General features: G+C 41.7%; 1 protein-coding gene across 9 annotated transcripts in view; it reads left to right on the top strand.

Annotated features, from left to right (window-relative positions):
• The window catches only part of PROM1 (prominin 1), a 112,555-nt gene that overhangs the window by 79,252 nt on the left and 11,516 nt on the right, over positions 1 to 21,787 (top strand). For 7 of the 9 annotated variants that reach the window (XM_081019878.1, XM_081019881.1, XM_081019884.1 and 4 more), the window contains 14 exons: positions 12 to 75; positions 5,799 to 5,958; positions 7,129 to 7,281; positions 9,218 to 9,341; positions 10,671 to 10,774; positions 11,904 to 11,988; positions 13,799 to 13,945; positions 14,488 to 14,559; positions 15,381 to 15,473; positions 16,057 to 16,074; positions 17,710 to 17,763; positions 20,711 to 20,791; positions 20,907 to 20,975; positions 21,256 to 21,348. In XM_081019878.1, the coding sequence (XP_080876004.1) occupies positions 12 to 75; positions 5,799 to 5,958; positions 7,129 to 7,281; positions 9,218 to 9,341; positions 10,671 to 10,774; positions 11,904 to 11,988; positions 13,799 to 13,945; positions 14,488 to 14,559; positions 15,381 to 15,473; positions 16,057 to 16,074; positions 17,710 to 17,763; positions 20,711 to 20,791; positions 20,907 to 20,975; positions 21,256 to 21,348 (1,317 nt within the window). The remainder of the gene's footprint in view (positions 1 to 11; positions 76 to 5,798; positions 5,959 to 7,128; positions 7,282 to 9,217; positions 9,342 to 10,670; positions 10,775 to 11,903; positions 11,989 to 13,798; positions 13,946 to 14,487; positions 14,560 to 15,380; positions 15,474 to 16,056; positions 16,075 to 17,709; positions 17,764 to 20,710; positions 20,792 to 20,906; positions 20,976 to 21,255; positions 21,349 to 21,787) is intronic. The other 2 variants (XM_081019882.1, XM_081019879.1) reach the window with 1 other exon arrangement.

Genomic DNA, 21,787 nt, shown 5'->3' with positions numbered 1-21,787 from the left:
TTTTATTCCAGGGTTATGCAGCGTTTAATGACACACCTGATTTGGTGCTCAATCAGACAAGGAACATTTTATCAGGTAAGGAGGATGAGATAATTAGTTCTCCAACTGGATTGGTTAAAATTATTGGCATGAGCTATCATTTTAGTATTATCTATTTTTTAATTAGGGAAGTTCTTATCTAAATCAGAACTATTAAAGAGAAGCCATTAAAATATAGGTTGCTCCTGTCCATTTGGGCAATGCTTAATCATAATATTGACTACTTTTTATTGAAGAGTATTTCCTTGATTGCGGTGGGTTGAGGGAGATCTTCACTGCATCAAGGCTATGGCAAAGGCTTCATTCCAGGGAAAGAAGAAGGAAGAGATGGATGGGTGGGTGGTGGTGGAGTCAGTAATCCAACCATCACTTCTTAGTAGGTGACCCAGGAGCAGTGGAATGCCATGACCTGAAACACTCTCCCAGCTAGGAGAGGAATTCATAGTCTAATCTACTCACAAGTGAGGCTTTGTTGATAAGATGAAGGGAAGGGGCACCAAATTGTGGCTTAAGAGGGCTGACTGTGTCCATACAATGTAGGGAGAGGTCAAGGAGCTCTTTGGGTGAAGGCAATTGTGGAGGATGCTAAGTACCAGAAGGAACATGAATAATGTGGGAGGGGAGAGAGGGAAGGTTGGAAGAAGAGTATAAGGATCTTACTGTGGTGTGGCAGTGGTGAGGTACACTCCCCCCATCTTTGTACACTGACATAAGACCAAAAAAACACAATGGCTTAGCACTAGCATTCAGTCTTAGTGCAAGGTAAGGGTAAAGGGACCCCTGACCATTAGGTCCAGTCATGACCGACTCTGGGGTTGCAGCGCTCATCTCGCTTTAGTGGCTGAGGGAGCCGGCATACAGCTTCCGGGTCATGTGGCCACATGATCAAGCCACATCTGGCGAATCAGAGCAGCGCACGGAAGCGCCGTTTACCTTTCTGCTGGAGCAGTACCTATTTATCTACTTGCACTTTGACGTGTTTTTGAACTGCTAGGTTGGCAGGAGCAGGGACCAAGCAACGGGAGCTCACCCCGTTGTGGGGATTCGAACCGCCGACCTTCTGATCAGCAAGTCCTAGGCAGAAAGGTAAACGGTGCTTCCGTGCGCTGCTCTGGTTCACCAGAAGCGGCTTAGTCATGCTGGCCACATGACCCAGAAGCTGTACGCCGGCTCCCTCAGCCAATAAAGCGAGATGAGCACTGCAACCCCAGAGTCGTTCGCGACTGGACCTAACAGTCAGGGGTACCTTTACCTTATGCTCACAACCGATATTAACTTACCATGCTAACATTCAGAAGTTCATGGATGTTGAAAAGGTTTTCCAGGCGAAAACCTTTTCCAACTGGATCTAATGGTATGGGGTCCCTTTACCTTTACCTGGAGAGGAGAGACTGCCACACCAGCAAAAGAGGGCTGGCATTAGCACTCTCTGAGAGTTGAACTGTTGGCAAATGTTTTTCAGGACACAAATGCAAGACTGTTTGTCTATTTCTAGCAAGAGGGGGCTCATGGCTTAGGAACATGGGCGCCATAGGCACAAGTAGGCACATTTAGAAATGATATACACGTCACAAATAAAACCTGAAGAAATGTAGACTATCTCTTAATAAGTGCAGGTTTCTTCCTTTTCAGTTAAGCTCTGCACTAACCCATAAATGTTCCAGAACTAAGCCCCCAAGCACTATTAAAATAGCTAACATGCTAGCGTTTTCCAGATGGGCATGGGTTGGTGTATCCAGAGTGCGAAAATATTTATTAACCTCTCTCAATTTTTATTCTTGCATTGTGGACCTGTTCTACCAATATAACCAGCCGTACCTTGTAAGTTTGCAAAAAGCAATTCACAGTATGTATATATGCATATGGCATACTGTGCAACTCATCAAGAAATGCCAAGCTTTTTTCCCCAAAATGTCATGTTCCTCCTTAATTTTTCAACCTGGGGGACTTTCAAAGCAAGATCATTATTTCTCAGTTACTATTAATATGCATTAAGCTTTAATAATCTTCATGCTCCTGTACCTGAGAAGGGGAGTAAAAGCAAAGGGCAGAATTATAACAAAACTAAGCTTGTGAAGCACCACTGTTTTCATTCTTCCCATTGAAATTATTGGGACTCGAAACTGTTCAGCACTGGGTGAAGACAGACATGACCTGTATAGAGTGGTGGGAACAACGGTGGAAGTAGAAAGACCTACATTGGCTCCCAGTACGTTTCCAAGCACAATTCAAAGTGTTGGTGCTGACCTTTAAAGCCCTAAATTGCCTTGGTCCAGTATATCTGAGGGAGCGTCTCCACCCCCATCGTTCAGCCCAGACATTGAGGTCCATCTCCGAGGGCCTTCTGGCGGTTCCCTCATTGCGAGAAGTGAGGTTTCAGGGAACCAGGCAGAGGGCCTTCTTAGTAGTGGCGCCCGCCCTGTGGAACACCCTCCTGTCAGATGTCAAGGAAATAAACAACTATCTGACATTTAGAAGACATCTGGAGGCAGCCCTGTTTAGGGAAGTTTTTCATGTCTGATGTTTTAATGTATTTTTAATCCTTTGTTGGAAGCCGCCCAGAGTGGCTGGGGAAACTCAGCCAGATGGGCGGGGTATAAATAATAAATAATAATTTTTATAATTATTATAGAAGTTGACTCCTTGCGAACCCAGACGCACACCCCCTCCCCCAGGAGCCAGGCCTCATGTTGATAGGAAAAGACACGACAACATATATCTGGGATTAAAATGGCCACAACTTTATTGAATTCAGGTGTAGGAACGCCCTGCAAGGGGCATTGGGCAGGTATCCCTCTCAGCCTTCTGCTGGGCGTCTGAGGCATGACAGGGTCAGTTAGCAGTTTATGGGACCAACGCAAAGCGCGGGTTTATGCAGCTGGTCCCTCCCAAATCGCTGAAGGTAGCTCTGTGGCCCCTCTGCCGTGCACTTGTGGACAGAGACCACCCTCATGACCCCTCTAACGGGGTACCCTGTTATCACCGTCACAGGAAGTGGGTGAGTCACCATTTCACCCCTTCTTCAGATGTTTGACTAAAGGATTCTGCCCAAGGTCTAAAGCACCAAAGTTCTGACAATTGCTATGGGGAAGGCAAAACCTACAGAGCAGGGGAAGTTCCTCCCTGGCTCTGAAGACAGCAACCATTGTACGACCAGAGCAACGCCAGCGTGCCTGGAAAGCAAAGGTTAGCTTGCAAGAAAATAAGATTAGAGTGTGGGCTGGGTGGGTGACACTCTGGGGATGACTGTGTAGCTGAGAGCAGCACCAGCCCCTTTTTGTACTCCTGGAGCAGAGTGAATGTGCTCTGATTGGCCCGTCCCACCAAGGCCACCATGGATTGGCCAGAAATTTCAAAACTGGGTTTGGCAGGAACCCAGCAGGCACTGTGGCGGCCCAGGAGCAAATATGGCGTGGCTTTGGGAGGAGGGGGAACCGCCATGCCGAGTCGCAACTGCCACCGACCCCTTTACCGGGTAAGCGGCCGTTTCTGATTAACATACATTGTGTGCCATTTTCCATGTGGTTGGTTTTTAAAAGGGGGAAGCCAGTTGTACAGTCATACCTCAGGTTACAGATGCTTCAGGCTGCGTGTTTTCAGGTTGTGCACCGCGCTGAACCCGGAAACACTGGAACTGGTTACTTCTGGGTTTCAGTGCTCGCACATGCACAGAAGCGCTAAATCGTGCTTTGCGCATGCGCAGAATTGCGACCCGCGCATGCGCAGACACGGTGCTGCAGATTGCGAATACTGTGGGTTGCGAACGTGCCTCCCGCACAGATCACGTTCGCGACCCGAGCATCCACTGTAGTTGATATTGATATAACTCAGTCCCTGAAGCAGTTTCCCAGTTATTCACGTTGGTTTTTCATTAAAGGTGATGAATTGAACGCATGTGCACAGGTGCACATGCACACATGTGTGTTATATGAAAATACTGGAAGATATATGGATTTTGATTCGCTGGTGTTCTTCTACACTTCCCCTTAAATATGTCTGTCTGTCTTCACACTTGGTCTGACTTGTGTCCCACGCTTACAGCGGATTTAGTGCAGATAAATAAAATAAGTGAGAGCAGTTCCAAGTAATTTACTTCTCAAATAGAATTATTATGGCATGTTATCTCAGTGAAAAGAGATAAACCTCGATTTGGGGGGCATGTGAACTCTAAGATTTCATGTAGAGACACTAAATTTTTGAAATGGGGTTCATTTTGGCATATGTTGACACAATGGTTGGATTTTAAAATTCAAAATTACTTTTAATGCATATTGAAAGTCACGGTTGCCCATTCTTTCCATCATAGGAACTTTAAACAGTGTGCTTATACTCCTTTTGCATGATATTGTTTTTCCAACAAAGTGGCATTAGATAGCTTTAAAAATATCTGCTGCTACTGTGTAGGCATTAGGGATGAAATTTATCATGTTTGTTGCACAGACTGATTGAAATTATTAGTAATTTAAAAGCAGCCAATGTTCATTATTTCTGTTTTCTGAGGTGGGGCTTAACGCAGCGCTCACTCTATGGGTCCGGATTACTTGTTACTTCCAGACACAACTCTCAGCCCACAGTGAATCTCCCTGTCTTGCGGTCCCACCCAATGCTGGGTTGAGAAAGTGGTAAACTGGGCTATGCAGTGTTTGCATACGTTAATTGTTTTTATTACTATTATTGGATGCTTAATCAGAGATTGTGTGCAAATAAACATGGTACAACCCAGTTCATGTATTACATTCTAGATTGGGTGAGGATTGCATGCATATCCGAAATGTGGACCAGGTAGAGATTTCTCTCTAGAAAGTAAGAGGCTTATGGTAAATTGGGATTTGTTATGTACTGAAGTTCTCACCCTGGGCCAGCAGGGGGATACTGTAGATAGTTCAGATCCACATATGCAAATAAGGGATCGAAAGTGACGTTCAATGATTTCACTCAGTGTTTCAGCTCAGTGATTCAGCTCCGCTCAGAGGGTGGCTGCATCTGGCTCTGCTCTGTTGTCCATCCATCCCATCCTCGTCACCAGTGTTAAGTTGTGGGTGAACATATCAGACGACACAGCGATTCTTCAAACAGCTCTTGTTTATTCACAGGCCCGAACAGAACTGAACTGAAGGGTTCAGCCAGCCTGATTATATAGAGCTCCACTAGAACGCAACAGTAACCATTTTATGTAACTATCCAATCACTGAACGTCACTATCGATCCCTTATTTGCATATGTGGACCTGAACTATCTACAGTATCCCCCTGCTGGCCCAGGGTGAGAACTTCAGTACATAACACCTTTCAAGTTTTTAACCTGGCGATTATAATACTGAAACTGCCTAGAGAAGACACTCTATTCTTTGATCTGGTCTCACTGAAGTGAGAAATCTGTGTCTGGGCTGTACAACTTCAGGAGATTCACACACACACACAGCAAAATCTGAAGTGGAATATCCCAGACACAGGTTTACCAGTAGACCACAGTTTCAGTACACAGAAGCAGAAAACTGTGGCTTGCATCAACATGCGCTACATTTAGCACTACATTTGTATGTATGTTTTGTGTGTGTGTGAGAGAGAGAGAGATAGTGCACATTAAAACGCCATTTTACATTGAAATTGTGGCTTGCTTTTTTCAGTTTCACTCTTCTCTTCATGCCTTATTCTGTTGCCTAGAGCTGCAATCCAACAAGCTTTTTTTTAGTATGTGACAAATCGTTTTATCTTGTGTAGCCTTATAATAATCATCATGAACACACTCATTTATTTCAGATATTAAAAATGTACTGGAAGCTGTTGGTTCAAATATCACAAGCTTTACTAAAATGCTCCCCATCCACAAGATAATAGCAGACTTCACCCTATATCTTACTCAGGGTGAGACATATGCTCAAGAATATTTTCCAGTGGTGGAGCAGTATGATTTCTACAGGTACGTAATATTATCTGGATATTGATGCGCAAAGGGCCACACTGCAGTTAGTGTGCCAGCTCACATCCGCATCATACATCAAAACACTCTTCTACCACTTAGCAGGCATGACTTCTCTCAAAGTATCCTGGAAACTGTAGTTTGTTAAAGGTGCTGAGAACTGTATCCGTGTGTAGAGTCTCCTAGCAACTCTCAGCACCCTTAACAAACTTTTGTTCCCAATATTCTTTGGGGGCAGCTATGAGTCTTGTAAGTAGTAAAAATGCATAGTGCGAGCACTGGGGATTAACACCAGTAAAACAGATACTAAACAGCTGACTGACGACTCAGCTGTACCGCTGCAAATAAAACGTTTTAAGTGTGTTGTAAAGTGCAGTGTACAAATGTGACACCTGATGGCGATGGTGAGCTATGGCAAATTCAATATATTTTTCAAAACGTTTTTTTAAAAAAGCATTTTCACAGCGGTTTTTTATATGTGTGTAGATTCCACCTTATACACAGTGTGGTGAAAGTGTCTAGTAGGGTTGTGGATTGGCTCTGTATATATCCCAAATCACAAAGCAAATCTGGGTGTCTTAGGGAAGACTTTTGTGTTCCCAACTTGGATTGTGCAATGAACAAGATGTGTTGAAACAGTTCAGGGAGTCCCCAACCCTCTGAATAGCTTTCTTTCCTTGGTTTATCCAAAATTTTGGAACACACAACCTCCCTCCACCCCCAATTTTCCCCTTTTCTTTTCTGACAAACGAAACCTAGGTGATTGTGTAAATGCACATATCTCAATGAGGGTGTGGAAATCTTATTTTGGTGGATTTTTCCAGTGCATTCCAATCACAGTGATTAAGAAGTAGGGGGTGCTGAAATAAATAAACAAAGCAGATTCTGTCACCTTGTATATATTTTTCTTCTTTCCATCTCATTTTAGGGTGCAGGACTCCAATATAGGCTTTCTAAAGCTGGTTTGAGGCTAAATTAGAGTATTCCAGTACTATAAATTCAAGGATGTACCAGTGACATTTTTTTTAATGTTTAAATGTTTGCATGCCTTTTTTCTCCCAACACACAACTGCTTTCTAACTTGTAGGTTTTCTTATCCTGGATCTGTGTTTAAATTGCCCACTGCCATGCATGTTAATGTGACAATTGTATTTTTATTGATTTGTCTAGGTGGCTGGGTTGCTTAATTCTCTGCTGCCTGGTGATATTGATCCTTGTGTTTTACTACCTGGGGTTGTTATGTGGTACCTGTGGTTATGACAAAGATGCCACTCCAACAACGAGAGGCTGTATCTCAAACACTGGAGGAAACTTCCTGATGGCGTGAGTCCTTCTTGTTTATTTCAGAATCTTCCCCAGCCTTACGCTGTCTATAACATTAGTGTCTCGCATCAAATATAACTGATCTGTAGCAAAGATTCTATGAACGGAAAACAGAGACAGCATAAGTACTTTTGTAATAACGAGAAAAATCTTTAATGAAAACATAAAAACAAAGAATGTCACCAGATTAAGAGGGCTGCATTGACAGAATAAGTTTGGAGACAAAAAAAGAAAGAAAGAAAGAAAAAGAAAGAAAACAAAAGAAATCCTTTTTGTTGCATCAATGGATGTTCTCAATATGGCGTGTGAGCTTTTGAATTCCTTCCTGAGGCAGGATATTAAATTATTTTAAAAATTAAAGGTCTTTTAAGCAAACACCGTTGATCCTTTAGAGAGCTGACTGAATTCCTAAAAAGATGGTGAGGGAGCCCTCTGCAGTCTAATGACATTAAAACGTGAGCCTTTCTAAAATATCTGATCTTTATACAGAGCAATGGAGGATACGTTGGAGAAAGTTAGTGTGGGTTCATGTGTCACAAATGATATTGTTTAGATGTGCATGCTATTTATACAGTCCTAAACATGTCACATGTAAATGTGACCAATATTTGCTTGCAGGCGCTTGTACCATACAGGTATGCTTCATCCCAGAACTCCAGGTGACTGCTCCATGTATACTTGGTGAGAAAACCAAGTTTGCTGTTGTGTGATTTATGAAGGGGCCCTTAATTAGATGTGAAGAATTAGAAGAAAAAGGGGGGAAAGATTAGAAAAAGCTCTATAGTGTCTGATCTGGCTAATTTCTTTAATAGAGAAAAGAATATTGAATCCTATTGCTGTGATGAAACTGCCTTTGGCAGCAAGCAACTATTTTTAAACCATCCTGGGAATTGAAGACTTCAGAAAAGCTAATGCTAATTAGGGTATAAAAGGAGTGTTTCACTGCAGTCTCTAAAGCAAACCTGTTTGAAGCAGGCGTTTCAAAATCCCTCTGAAGTCTCAAAGGAGGAAATCGAAAAGTGGGTGGAAGAGAGAACTTTTAAGCTGTTCCTCAAAGATTATTCTAATGCTTCCCCCCCCCTTGGGGTCCACTTATGGGAAAGTACTAAGGCTGCAATCCTAACCCCATTTACCTGGGATTAAAGGTAAAGGGACCTCTGACCATTAGGTCCAGTCGTTACCAACTCTGGGGTTGCAGCGCTCATCTTACTTTATTGGCCGAGGGAGCCGGCGTACAGCTTCCGGGTTATATGGCCAGCAGGACTAAGTCGCTCCTGGCGAACCAGAGCAGCACACGGAAACGCCGTTTACCTTCCCGCTGGAGCGGTACCTATTTATCTACTTGCACTTTGACGTGCTTTCAAACTGCTAGGTTGGCAGGAGCAGGGACCGAGCAATGGGAGCTCACCCCGTCATGAGGATTCGAACCGCTGACCTTCTGATCGGCAAGTCCTAGGCTCTGTGGTTTAACCCACAGCGCCAGTTGAGTGGGATTTACTTCTCAGTAGACATGGCTAGAATTGCACTGTAATGTTGTCTTCTTCACTTGAAAGGACAGATTGCCACCAATTCCAACCCTTAGTCTGGAAGTTCTTGGTTCCTGTTACTCGAAAGCTACGCTTGCCCCCAAGGTTCTGATTTGCCTCCTTGTTTTCACAAATTCTCATCACAGTTGACACTCTTCCCCAAACTGGGATGGGTCTCTGTGTGTGACAGATACAACAAATACTTGCTCATGTGAGCTTATATGACAGCAATCTTTGCTAGGAATGCTATGGTATAAATTTGTGTGCCGTGCTTGTTTTATTAAGAATCACTTTGCTTGTCTTTGTTTTCCTTGTCACGATTCAGTAAGCTGATTTTAGTTGGTCCTTTTCAAATGGCTCTTAAACCAACTCATATGACGTATAATTATTTTTCCCTCGTTTTGTTTCAGCGGAGTTGGATTCAGTTTTCTTTTCTCCTGGGTTCTGATGCTAATAGTAGTGGTCACTTTCATTACGGGAGGAAATATGGAGAAGCTTGTTTGTGAACCATTTGAAGACAGGAGTTTATTCAAAGTAAGATTCCTCATATCAAGGCCTTTAAGTGATCAACAACAATGGAAAAACACACTGAAGTCAGCATTGCCTTAGATAGCATAACTTCAATGTTTACCTACACTAGATAATCATTTATATTTACATAGTGCTGTTTTTTGCTTAAAGCACTTCCTCTACATCTTGTTATCCCATCAGCAGCGCTATAGGGTAAATTAGTAGTATTATCACCCTGTTGCAGTTTGGTGAATGGACCTGTGTGTGTGTGTGTGTGTGTGTGTGTGTGTTGTTCCTAGTAGAGGTGAGATCTGAACTTGGACTTTCAGGTTCCTACTTCAGTCTCTTTATAGCACCCTTCAGTCACTGTCAACTCAGAAGTTAGTCTCATTGAATTCAGTGGAGCTTACTCCCAGGTAAGTGGGTATAGGATTGTAGCCTCGTCATCTTATACCATCATCATAGTATAATCTGGTATAAGATGCTTCCTGTGTCCCTAATTGGCTTCTAATTGGCCTCAGTGCACATCTTAGTGACTATAATCTAGTCACTGTCAATTCTAGGTCACACTTAGGATACATAACAGTGAAGTCAGGGCTACAAAATAAATCTAGATTAATAACACATTCCAGAGGGGTTGTTATAGACCATGTCCAAAAATTGCATTGTTTAAAAGTGCCAGTACAGATCGTATGACTGGTTATAATTTTAAATGGGGGCAAATGCAAGCGAAACTGGATTTCAAAAGAAGTCTTCTTTCAGGTCAGCAGAGGACAATTCAAAAATTACATTTCTCCAGATCTCCAAGTCCATTCTGTCATTTGTAGATCCTTTCCCAGGTTTTTCACAAAATTTTGGGGAAGCTCAACAGCAAAGAATAAATTTCACTTACCAGACTTTTCACCTAAGCTGAGGGTTTTCTCTTTCTCAAATTGTTAAATTTCCTAAACAACAATAAAATGTGTCTCACTTGGACGTAGCAAATTCTTGCTGGTCTCACGGCCTTCATATCATCTAAAACTTCTCATATCCTAAGACATTATTATTTTAATGAGTTCCTAATCAGTCTAAATTAGGTGATCAGATTATAGAAAAGGTGTGTGTTACCTATTTGCTTATAAAAGTTTGCAGCCTCAGGTGCTAAAACCAAACTCAGGATTGGTTTAAGTCTATAACCAATTAAGACATGAATAGATTGTGCATGATTTCTCTAACCTTAAGGTCCATGGTTTTTCTTGAAACCAAACTACATTAGACTCAAGAAATCACATGAGATGCTTCAATTTTATATGTAAAGCTCTTAGAATTGTGATATAGAGAAAAAGAACATTGGTTTTTTTCGTTGTTTTCCAGGTTTTGGATACGCCATATTTGCTGAATCAGCAGCTGAAATATTATCTTTCTGGAATCATTTTAAAAAATCCAAACATTGACTTGACATTTGAAAAAGTTTACAGGTAACTCTGCATGTCTTATGATATAAACAAATGCAGTTATGGCTTATTTGAAATTTTGCACTGCTACACGATTGAAGCTCATTGACTAAACTGAGGTTTACATGTTTCAAAATGTCACTAAAACTGCCTTTTTGTGAGACCTCCTCTTTTCCTGTCTTGGGCTGCAACTCCCTTGCCATATCATTTATTTTGTTATCACCAGGTTGTGCACTCTTTTCCTTTTGGGAGAAGACAGAGGCAAAGTAGATGTTGAGAAGTTCTGCCTTTTCTCTGTCACCCAATAGTATTTCTCTTCTTCTCCACGCAGATTTACTTACTTGTTCTTCCTCCGACTTCAAACATAGACAAAAAGCCACCATTTTTATTATTTTTAACCTCTTTATGCAAGTCTGGACTCGTTCTGAGCTTTAGCCCACCTGACCTCCCTGCAATTGTTGACTACATGTGTCTTCTCCTCCTTCGTCATCTTCCATTTCTTATAGATGCCCCCCTTTAAATCTCTGCTCTCTCTCACACACACAAAAGGAAGCAAAATCAGTCAAGTACATATAAGTCAGAAGAGTCTATCAATAATAAAACTAGATTTATTGCCGAATCTGATTTCCTCATATTATTTCAATATAAATTAGTAGGACTCCTTCGGGTTTGGATGGGAATCAGCAAGGACAGAAAAATTGGGGGTGGGGGGGAGTCTGTAGTGGACTGAAAGGAAGTCTAAGAAAATTCTGATTTTTCCCATAATGACTGCTTCAATGCTTTTTTAAAAAAAAATGTTGATTTTTTTTTTTAAAAACCCTCTTTTTGTGCACCTGCTTTGCTGGTGCCCTAAGCACATGCCTCTTGGATAATCCAGTACCGCTGGCAGACCTCCACAACATATTGCAAACTGATTAGCTCCTTTCTGTTTCAAAAGAGGTGGTATATGGGTTTTCGAGGGAGGTCTGGTTGTGGATGTTTGTGAAACACAAGTGTTCCTCAGCCACCTGGAAATAGTTCTCAAGGACACCATTATTTCTCACAAGTGCATTTGTATATCTGGCATCCTTATCTGAAAAGGAGGATTTTTGATGGCCAATGTTGCCAGCTATTTTTGTTAACCTGTTAGTGTTTATTTTACATGTGTCTTTAGTGACTGCAAGGAAAACAAAGGCCTTTATACTACCCTGCGCCTGGAAAACCTTTTCAACATCCATGAACTTCTGAATGTTAGCATGGTAAGTTAATATCGGTTGTGAGCATAAGGTAAAGGTAAAGGTACCCCTGACCGTTAGGTCCAGTCGTGAACGACTCTGGGGTTGCACGCTCATCTCGCTCTATAGGCTGAGGGAGCCGGCGTTTGTCCGCAGACAGCTTCTGGGTCATGTGGCCAGCATGACTAAGCTGCTTCTGGCGAACCAGAGCAGCACACGGAAACGCCGTTTACCTTCCTGCCGGAGCGGTACCTATTTATCTACTTGCACTTTGACGTGCTTTCAAACTGCTAGGTTGGCAGGAGCAGGGACCGAACAATGGGAGCTCACCCCGTCACGGGGATTCGAACTGCCGACCTTCTGATCGGCAAGCCCTAGGCTCTGTGGTTTAGACCATAGTGCCACCCGTGTCCCGGTTGTGAGCATAACCTATAGTATAATGGGTACTTTAGTGCTGAATGTCTGCAGTCTTCTTTTAAAAATAAATAACTTAGGTCTTACCTGGATTTAGTTTATTTGTTCAGCCCGCCCGCCCATCCACTCCTCAGCTGACGTGTTACTTTTGCTGCCCCTCCGGTTGAGCTGAGTGCCATATTGATGAAAAATCAGCCCAAGCCAGCAGATCATGGGCAGGAAACCTCTTTCAGCCAAAGGCCTTCCTTCCTTCCTGGACAGCATTCCAGGGGCTGCAAGCCTAAAGAACAGCCTTTCTCAACCTGTGGGTCCCCAGATGTTGTTGGACTACAACTCCCATCACCCCTAGCTAGCAAGGCCAGAGCTCAGAGATGATGGGAGTTGTAGTCCAACAACATCTGGCATGTCCAAAGTCTGCTCTGGGGGCCTAATCCAGCCCACCAGTTGATTTAATCCGGTCCCCGTGGCAGTATATGTCCTAGCGTAAAATCCTAAAAACAGCTAAACAACTTTCAGGTAAAATCGTAAAGAAAGCTCAACAACTTCAATCCTAAAAAAAGCTCAGTAACTTTGGGGTAACTTTGTTCGGCCCTCACGCATGTTCACTTCATCAAAGTGAACCTTCTCGGTAGTGGCGCCCGCCCTGTGGAACGCCCTCCCATCAGATGTCAAAGCGATAAATAACTACCTGACATTTAGAAGGCATCTTAAGGCAGCCCTGTTTAGGGAAGCTTTTAATCTGTGATATTTTACTGTATTTTTTGTTTCTATGGAAGCCGCCCAGAGTGGCTGGGGAAACCCAGCCAGATGGGCGGGGTACAAATAATAAATTATTATTATTATTATTATTATTATCAAATCTGGCCCTCTTTGAAAAAAGTTTGGGCACACCTGAATTTTATAGTGACGGCCATTTCTGGCCATTTCTGTACACTAGTTACTCACTGAATTTTGTCTGAAAGAGGCAGTAGAGTCCTGATTTAATTAGAATAGGGTCTGGGTATTTCATAGCATGTAGAGGAGAATACATTTTTACATACAGTAAAAAAATATTTGTTAATAGAAAAGAAGCGCCTAGCACAGCACTCTCCTACAGGAATAATTTAAAAATAATATGAAATGAAATGATGCATTCAGAAAAAAATATTTCCTATCTGCAGTCTCAAGTGGTGATATTCTGTTTATTCATTTCAGAATGTTTTGTCCTGTCTTTCTTCTATGAAACACTCAAGGCAGTTAAAAAAATCGATAGAACAGAAAATGACAAACAATAACTTTACCACACTAGTTCTGCTGCATGTCAAGATGAAAGCTGTGTGTGTCTCAAATGAGAAGCTGGCAGTAGGGATTTTTCCACTTGCTGTTGTAAATGTTCTAACGTTTGGTGAGAGCTGCTTCCTCCTGCTTTTGTCTCCTATAGTACGCAGAAGATGTATCGCTGAAAATCAAGCATATTAATATAAATCTAAGCAATATAGTCTTGCTTGATGAGAGGGGAAAGGAGAATTTGATGAATTTCAGTTCCTCGGGAATAAATGAGATAAACTTTGTGGCGTATCTGTCAGAGGTAAGACAATGAGGAGGTAACTTCTGTTTTCATGTGGTGTAGAGAGGTTCCCCCCCCCAACCCCTCACCCCAGTAAATACAGGTATTTGACACCAAGGCATGCCTTTTAAAGAGATAAGCGCTCGCCTGTATATACTCATCTCAAACTGCAATGAAATCACCATAAACCTTTGAAGCAATTGATTTAAGCTCTGTGTACTAGTGCTCCCTAGTGTGGCTTGAGAGAATGGCTAGTTCACCATGAGAAATAAATTCAGTATTGAATACACCTATTGGACTTTGGGTGTGCACCTATTAGACACCTGCAAGGTCACATCTCTCTCACACTGGGAGACCAAAACTTCATTCCCTCTAAGGAGGTCATCCGCTGTGTATTTGCTGTGCAAGATGTTGTGCACTTTCTTCCAGCCTTTTCAGTTGTAAGACTCGAGTGTGCCTGCAATTTTAATTCAGAACAACAATATTGCTCAACTACCAGAAGCCTAACAATCCTCATTCTCTCAGTGCTACAATGATCTGATTTTTGCTTCTGTCTTGTGCAGATCAATAAGAGTGTTACCAAAGTGGATCTCTTGTCCTTTGCTAATGATTTGGAAGCACGAGCAGACCAATTGGTGAGTTTTGATTGGATCGACATGAAACTGTGACCAGAACGTGTTTATTCTGAATGGACTCTTATGTATTCCACTTTCCGTTGTTGAGGCGCGGCTGTAAATGGAAGAATATATTTTTAAAGTAGATATCTTCTTAGCCAAGCTCACCTAAAGCATTCTGATGACTTCCCTGGAAGACATGAGTAATACAAGATGCCGTGCGTGTCCTTACAATGGGCCATATGAGCTAGCAAAGTAGGATGCCTGCGAAAGCAGAACGTGGGTGAATTTATCTGTACTTTATTTTGGCATAAAAATAATTGCTGGCAGTGGGCATTAACCTGAGTCAGCTTTCCATGTTCCACCTGGCCAGTGTTGCTAACATGAGGAATAATGTCTTCCTGCTTGGCACTCACAGAGAGATCTCCCTTTGACATCTCATCCAGGAAAAAGGGGCAGAAAGCATACATTTGCTTCCAATAAGTATTTGTCCATAATTAAATATCTCAGTGGAGGGCGCCATTACACCTTTTGGTCTACTGGAAAAATAATTGACTTAAAGGAAAATGTATTTATCCCAATTACTGAATAAAAATTAAAGTTTACCAGAACATATTTTTCAGTATTTGAACTTCGCTTTTTCAGTATTGCAAAGAGAAACAGCCGTGTGGGGAAAGTATCTAAACAACAACTCACAAGAATTGGTAGAAGGGCGTATATTTTCTTAGAACTTTAATGGCATTTTGCTGTTTCTGACACAGAATGAGAAATGACTTTGGAAAAGAAGACTTATTTATCTAGAATTGTAAGCTGTTTAGTAACTTGTTTGTTTGTCTTTGCAGCCTAAAGGAGCATTAGAAAATGCATTAAAAGGACATGCAAATAGTATTCGCGTGATACATAACCAACAAGTTGTTCCACTGGAGCAAGCAATGGTAAAAAAACCAAAAAAAAACTTTGCAGTTATTGGGCTAGGACATGATTGGGAAAGTGTATTCAACAAGCTACAAATCAGTTTGGGATATCAGTCAAGACTGCCTCCATTCATGCTATTTCTAGACTTTAACCAAGGATGCTTCTGGTACAAAGATTTTCTGGAGTAAAGTTTTAGTGTCCTTTTGTGTGTGTAAGCTAAACTATGGTTTTATGTTTAGTGTACTCCCCTCTTATTCCCTGGCACAGCTATGAGGAAGAAATCTGAAGCTTTCTCTCCCGTTTCTGCTTTTAAAACTAAGCAGAGTTTCTTTTAACATCCAGCATACAAGTTGTGTAAAGCTGAGTTGAGCCGGGGAGGGGCCAGTTGTGGCATTTCATATCTTTCTACACGTTAGGCTATAATTTGGCTTTTCTTGTGATTTTACTGCTGCTTCAGGAAGCTATATTTTGTTTTGAAATAATTTCCTTGCTGAAAAGTACTTGTTCGTGTTCTTGTCTTCTTGTTTCCTCCCTCCCCCCTCGCTCTTCTAATTAACTCTTAATCATTCTCAATATTTCTTTTTCCAAAAACTGACTGTCAAGAAATATGTTAGAGCTAGGGTAAGTGCTTTTCCTTTCTTACACTGCACGTGGGGGCTTTGGACACATTTCAGATCAGGGACTCCACATTCAGCCTCAGTGTGATACTTTTATCAACCTGATGATGTTATACGGTACATGGCACTTTGCAGAGAAACCTAAGCAAAAAACCAGAACAGTGGGGACAGGGACAGTATAAGACAGTGGTACACTTGGTTGTAGACAGATGCTGGGTCCTTGCATATGGGTCCATAATAACACCTTGCAGCTGCTCTGTTAAATGAATATGGCATGTTACAATCCAACATCATAGTACAAAGCTGTAAAGGTAAAGGGACCCCTGACTATTAGGTCCAGTCGTGGCCGACTCTGGGGTTGCGGCGCTCATCTCGCTTTATTGGCCGAGGGAGCCGGCGTACAGCTCATGTGGCCAGCATGACTAAGCCGCTTCTGGCGAACTAGAGTAGTGCACGGAAACACCGTTTACCTTCCTGCCGGAGTGGTACCTATTTATCTACTTGCACTTTGATGTGCTTTCGAACTGGTAGGTTGGCAGGAGCTGGGACCGAGCAACGGGAGCTCCCTCGTCACAGGGATTCAAACTGCCGACCTTCTGATCAGCAGCCCTAGGCTCTCTGGTTTAACCCACAGCGCCACCCACATCCCTGGGTGTAATTACATGTTCCAATAAATTACATGTTCCAATAAATAAAAGCTGAGTTGGGTGTAATTACATGTTCCAATAAATTAGGGCTGACTCCATAAACACCAGCCCAGTCCAAGTTTCTCCCCTTCCCCTCAACATGTTGTACAAGTTACAAGATGTGCAAGATGTACAATATGTTTTGGGACTACAACTGCAACTCCCATCATCCCTAGCTAACAGGACCAGTGGTCAGGGATGATGGGAATTGTAGTCTCAAAACATCTGGAGGGCCGAGTTTGCCTATGCCTGCATTCATGTCACTAGGTTATGTTTCGTCACCAGTGACAGCCCATGACATGGAGCAGGCACTGCGGAAACTCATAGGGTGTTGATATTGGGCAGCCCGTCTTTCTCATGACATGTAATTCTGACCTTGAACTTGCAAAGCCTGGATTTAAATTGGTGTGCCACCCATGACACTGAGTGACCTCTCCCATAGAGATCTGGAAGTGTGCATGTAATCTTAACCGTGGACACCTGTCCACACTGCAGAGTCATGGAATTATGAGAGAAGGGATGAAGAAGCTTGTGATCCTCATGTGCTGTTGACTACAATCTCTGCCATTGGCTGTTGGTCTTTCTGGCCAGGGCGAGTGGAAATTGCAGTTCGTTAATACCCAGAAGTCCAAAGATTAGCAGCTCCTGGCCTAGAGCTTTGTAGTCTATAAAATGGGAGGGAGGGTAGTTTCTTAATTTTTATGCACTCTCGTTTTCCATTGCCTGAACTTTGTAGCACTGAAAACAATTTGACACCGTAAATTCATGTTCCAGCTGTATTTCAAACTACATAAAACTACACCACAAGAATGGTTTCCATTCTACTTAAAATAGATACGTATTTACAAGGCTTTACGTTCAGGAAATATGGCTTTACAGATCAAGCTTTTCTCTGGAATATGGTATAAGAGGTTTGTGTGATAGGCTTCCTTTTGTTTTGTGTCTTTAACCAGAGCACTTTAAACCAGAGCATAAGGTTCCTGCAGAAAACATCATCAGAGCTTCCTGTAAGTTTTTGTTCATTTGTTTCTTCTGAAATAAAACCCCCGTTAGGGTTGTTTCTTTAAAACATTAACTACCTATTTTGCAACATATTTGCTAGGCAGTATTTTGTGTTCATTTTACTCTAGTGAAGAGATGGAATGCTGTACATTAAATTCACCTGATAACTGAGTTCAAACATTTTCAGTTCCATTCAGACAATGCTGAGTATAGTGGTCTCTCGGGTTACAGATGCTTCAGGTTACAGATGCTTCAGGTTACAGACTCCGCTAACCCAGAAATAGTATCTCGGGTTAAGAACTTTGCTTCAGGATGAGAACAGAAATCATGCGGCGGCAGCGGGAGGCCCCATTAGCTAAAGTGGTGCTTCAGGTTAACAACAGTTTCAGGTTAAGAACGGACCTCCAGAACGAATTAAGTTCTTAACCCGAGGTACAACTGTACTTGAAAGTCCACCAGACAAAATAATCTCCACATAGGAAACTACATGTTAGGCGAAAGTGTTAAAATTTAGTGATCTCTCTGATATGCTAGCTTGTTACACAAAGGGAATTCGTTAATACTAAGAAGTTTTCAGACTACAGATTTACCACCTTAGTGAAAATTAGGCCTCCAGCAGTGACTGGATGATCCTCCAGATTATAGTTTAGAGCAGGGGTCAGCAAACTTTTTCAGCAGGGAGCCGATCCACTGTCCCTCAGACCTTTTTTGGGGGGGCAGACTATATTTTGAAAGAAAGAAAAATGAATGAATTCCTTTGCCCCACAAATAACCCAGAGATGCATTTTAAATAAAAGGACACATTCTACTCATGTACAAACACGCTGATTCCCGGACCGTCCATGGGCCGGATTTAGAAGGCAGTTGGGTCGGATCCGGCCCCCAGTACTTAGTTTGCCTATCCATGGTTTAGAGGACTGGAAATCATCCCTGTGCTCCCACCTCCCCTTATGTGTGCAGTTTATGGAATTGCTTCCTTATCTGATGTTGTGGTGGAATGTAGCAAACCATGGTTTGCTCAAACCAGGAAGCAATTAATTAAGCTGCACAAAGGGAGGGACAGGAAGGGACCATGTGAGCATAGGGCCCATTCCCGACCCTCCAACTGTGGTTTATCTGCATGCAGCCTTCAAATTTTTAAGTGTACACTTAAATATCTTCCAAAACACCACAATGTATAGCGTGAAGCTTTCACAACTGGCTTGTTTATCTCATGATAAGGAACAATCATAGCAGTGTGGCAGCCACACACAAAGCTTTCATAACTTTTTGGATGTAATATTATAATGTCCTACGTGTAGCCATTTGCCTGTCTCTCAGGACCATAAGTGATATGGGGGAATCTATGGTCTTTGGTTAAAAGCAGCTATGGAGGATGGAAGAATTTGAATCAGGGCTGTAACCCTTTTTCTAGCATTGTTTTCCTGATTTAAGTTGCCCCTTTCTGCAAGCTGCTATTAGCTGTGGAGATGGAAAAGACTTCTGCATTGTCCCTTCTTTTGACTTGCAGCTCCTGGTCGGGAGGTGTTTAAGTCAGGGAAACAGTGCTGGGGAAAGCTTACATTCCCTCGCCTGCCCCAGTCCAAATTCTCCTGCCCCTCACAGCTGCTTTCACCCAAAGAAAAAGATACTGGGAGACTGAGTTGCAGACCTCCCACATCACATGTAGTTTGACCTACATTAAGGTCTGAATAACTGACTGACATCGCATTATTTATATCTTTCCATTTATGAATGACTTCGTATGAAATACTTTGAGGCTATTTAAAACATCAATAAAAATAATGAACTATAGAAAATCAATGATAATATAAGGCTGATAGAATTGGTTTCTGTTTTGTTAGCTGCGGCTAAGATAGTTTAGTTGGAAGTAGAAGGACTCAAATGTTCTTGTAGTATAGGAATGGTCAACAAAATGTATTCAATCGGCCATTATGAATCAACTGAGTGATCTAGAAGGAAGGAAGGAAGGAAGGAAGGAAGGAAGGAAGGAAGGAAGGAGTGGCAGATGTGATCTGCTAGAGGGATGGAACTGTTTTACCAACTATTGGAATCTCAACTATGGTAATGTGAGACTAGAAGGGTATTTATTCATATAGTATATACAAATTCTACATATTTTATACTTGGTTTTAAGGTATTAGGGGATGCCATAAATTTAGAGACTTCGTATCTGACTGGAAATGATCCTTATTTTATGTGGTCAAACTGTTCTTTTATTTTTGAAAGGTCATATGTTTGAATCACTGCTTATCTCATATATATATATATATATATATATATATATATATATATATATATGAATATTGTTGTGCATTCTGTGTTCTGTATTGTAATCTATATCATTCTTTTTTTTGAAATCATTCTCTCATATATGTGTGTGTGTGTGTGTGTGTGTGTGTGTGTGTGTGTATGTATATATATAAAATTACAGAGGTACCTCTACTTACAAATGATGCAATCTGTTTTGGGGTGCTGTTTGCACACCAAAAATTCCCAAAGTAGACTGCCACTACTGCGCGTACGCGAAGCACAATAGAGCGCTTCTGCGCATGTGTGAAGTGCGCAGATCGCTTCTGCGCACAGCGAACTCAGAAGTAAACACTTCCGGGTTTGCCGGGTTCGTAACCTGAAAAGCCGCAGCGTGAAGCAAACGTAACACAAGGTATGACTGTACTTGATGACACAGTGAATCTTAGTTTTGGATTTGAAACTCTTACATATGAATGACAAGAGTCTCAAATCCAAAGCCAAGATTCACTGTATCATCAAGTAATGAGCATGCATGTATGAACGAGTCATGGGTGTCTGGGCTGTTTGCTTTTTACTCCCCTTCGTGTAATTCTGACTGTGTGTTGGAGAAATAACTGTATAATGATTAGTGGTTTGGATGGTTCAATGGCATACTTTTTCTTTCACCACCCCATAATCTTCTTTTTCCTCCTCTTCCAGGGGAAAGTCAGAAGTGTGATCACGGCTGTTAATAGTGCACAACTTCTTATAAACAACAATGCTTCGTTCGTTATTGTTCAGGTAAGTTTTAATGTTTTTTTTTTAAAAAAACCAAAAAACCCACACATAGTGCATTGTATTTGGAATTCTTATGTGTGTAACTTAATGTGTCCATTTCGTTTTTCCCTCCCAAAAGGAAACTAAAAAGTATATGGATACTATAATCGGTTACTTTGAGCAGTACGCTGAATGGGTGAAGGAATCGGTAAGATATCTCCCCACCCCCACCTCTTGGGCAAAGGCCATTTAGAGAACTTCCATTTTTTTGGGGGGGGAGGGGAAATTAAACATATTGGTGTAACACTGCTACTAGAAACAACATAGTAAATTAGAACATAACATTAATTATCCTACCAAATATTCTTAATTCAAATTGGGTATCAGAATCATATGTGTATCTTTCCAGCTTAATACAAAATGCTTCTTCTTGGGAATTTTCTGTATCTAATGTTCAGCACTTGAATTCTTTTTCTGATCTCTTGTAGATTGCTATGGAAGTGGCACCTTGTAAGCCCATTGCCAATGTGGTCGATACTGCTATAGATATATTTCTATGCAGCTATATAACAGATTCTGTGGTAATAATATTTTGCATTCTTCCAAAAATAATAATAATAATAATTGTGAAGGAGGGAGGGTTAAATCTTTTTATTTCTCTGCTGAGACAACTTATTCTAAGACTAGAGAATTGGTACATTTGCATAAAGGTAGACTTGGGTAATAAGAAAGGTACATGTGTATTACACAGTAACTCCCAAAGAGTTGCAGTTCACATGTCTTTCGGGAATTTGGAAATCACATGTCCAGAAAGTACGGTAATCTTGAGAAGCAGCTTGTTGCGTGTCGAGGTCCCCAAGCCACCCCAAGAAAACACAATTCACACAGAATTTTTGTTTAAGGTTTTTGGCATAATTTTGGCCACAACGTTATTAAAATACAAAAAATGCGAGTGGTTGCTTAGGCATTGGTTGCGACTATCTGACCCGCACGGGGACAGACTGACATTTGCACGTCTGC

The sequence above is a fragment of the Podarcis pityusensis genome (assembly GCF_964106645.2).
Source record: "Podarcis pityusensis genome assembly, chromosome: 9".
Taxonomy (NCBI): domain Eukaryota; kingdom Metazoa; phylum Chordata; class Lepidosauria; order Squamata; family Lacertidae; genus Podarcis; species Podarcis pityusensis.
This window is presented reverse-complemented; position numbering and strand designations above follow the sequence as displayed.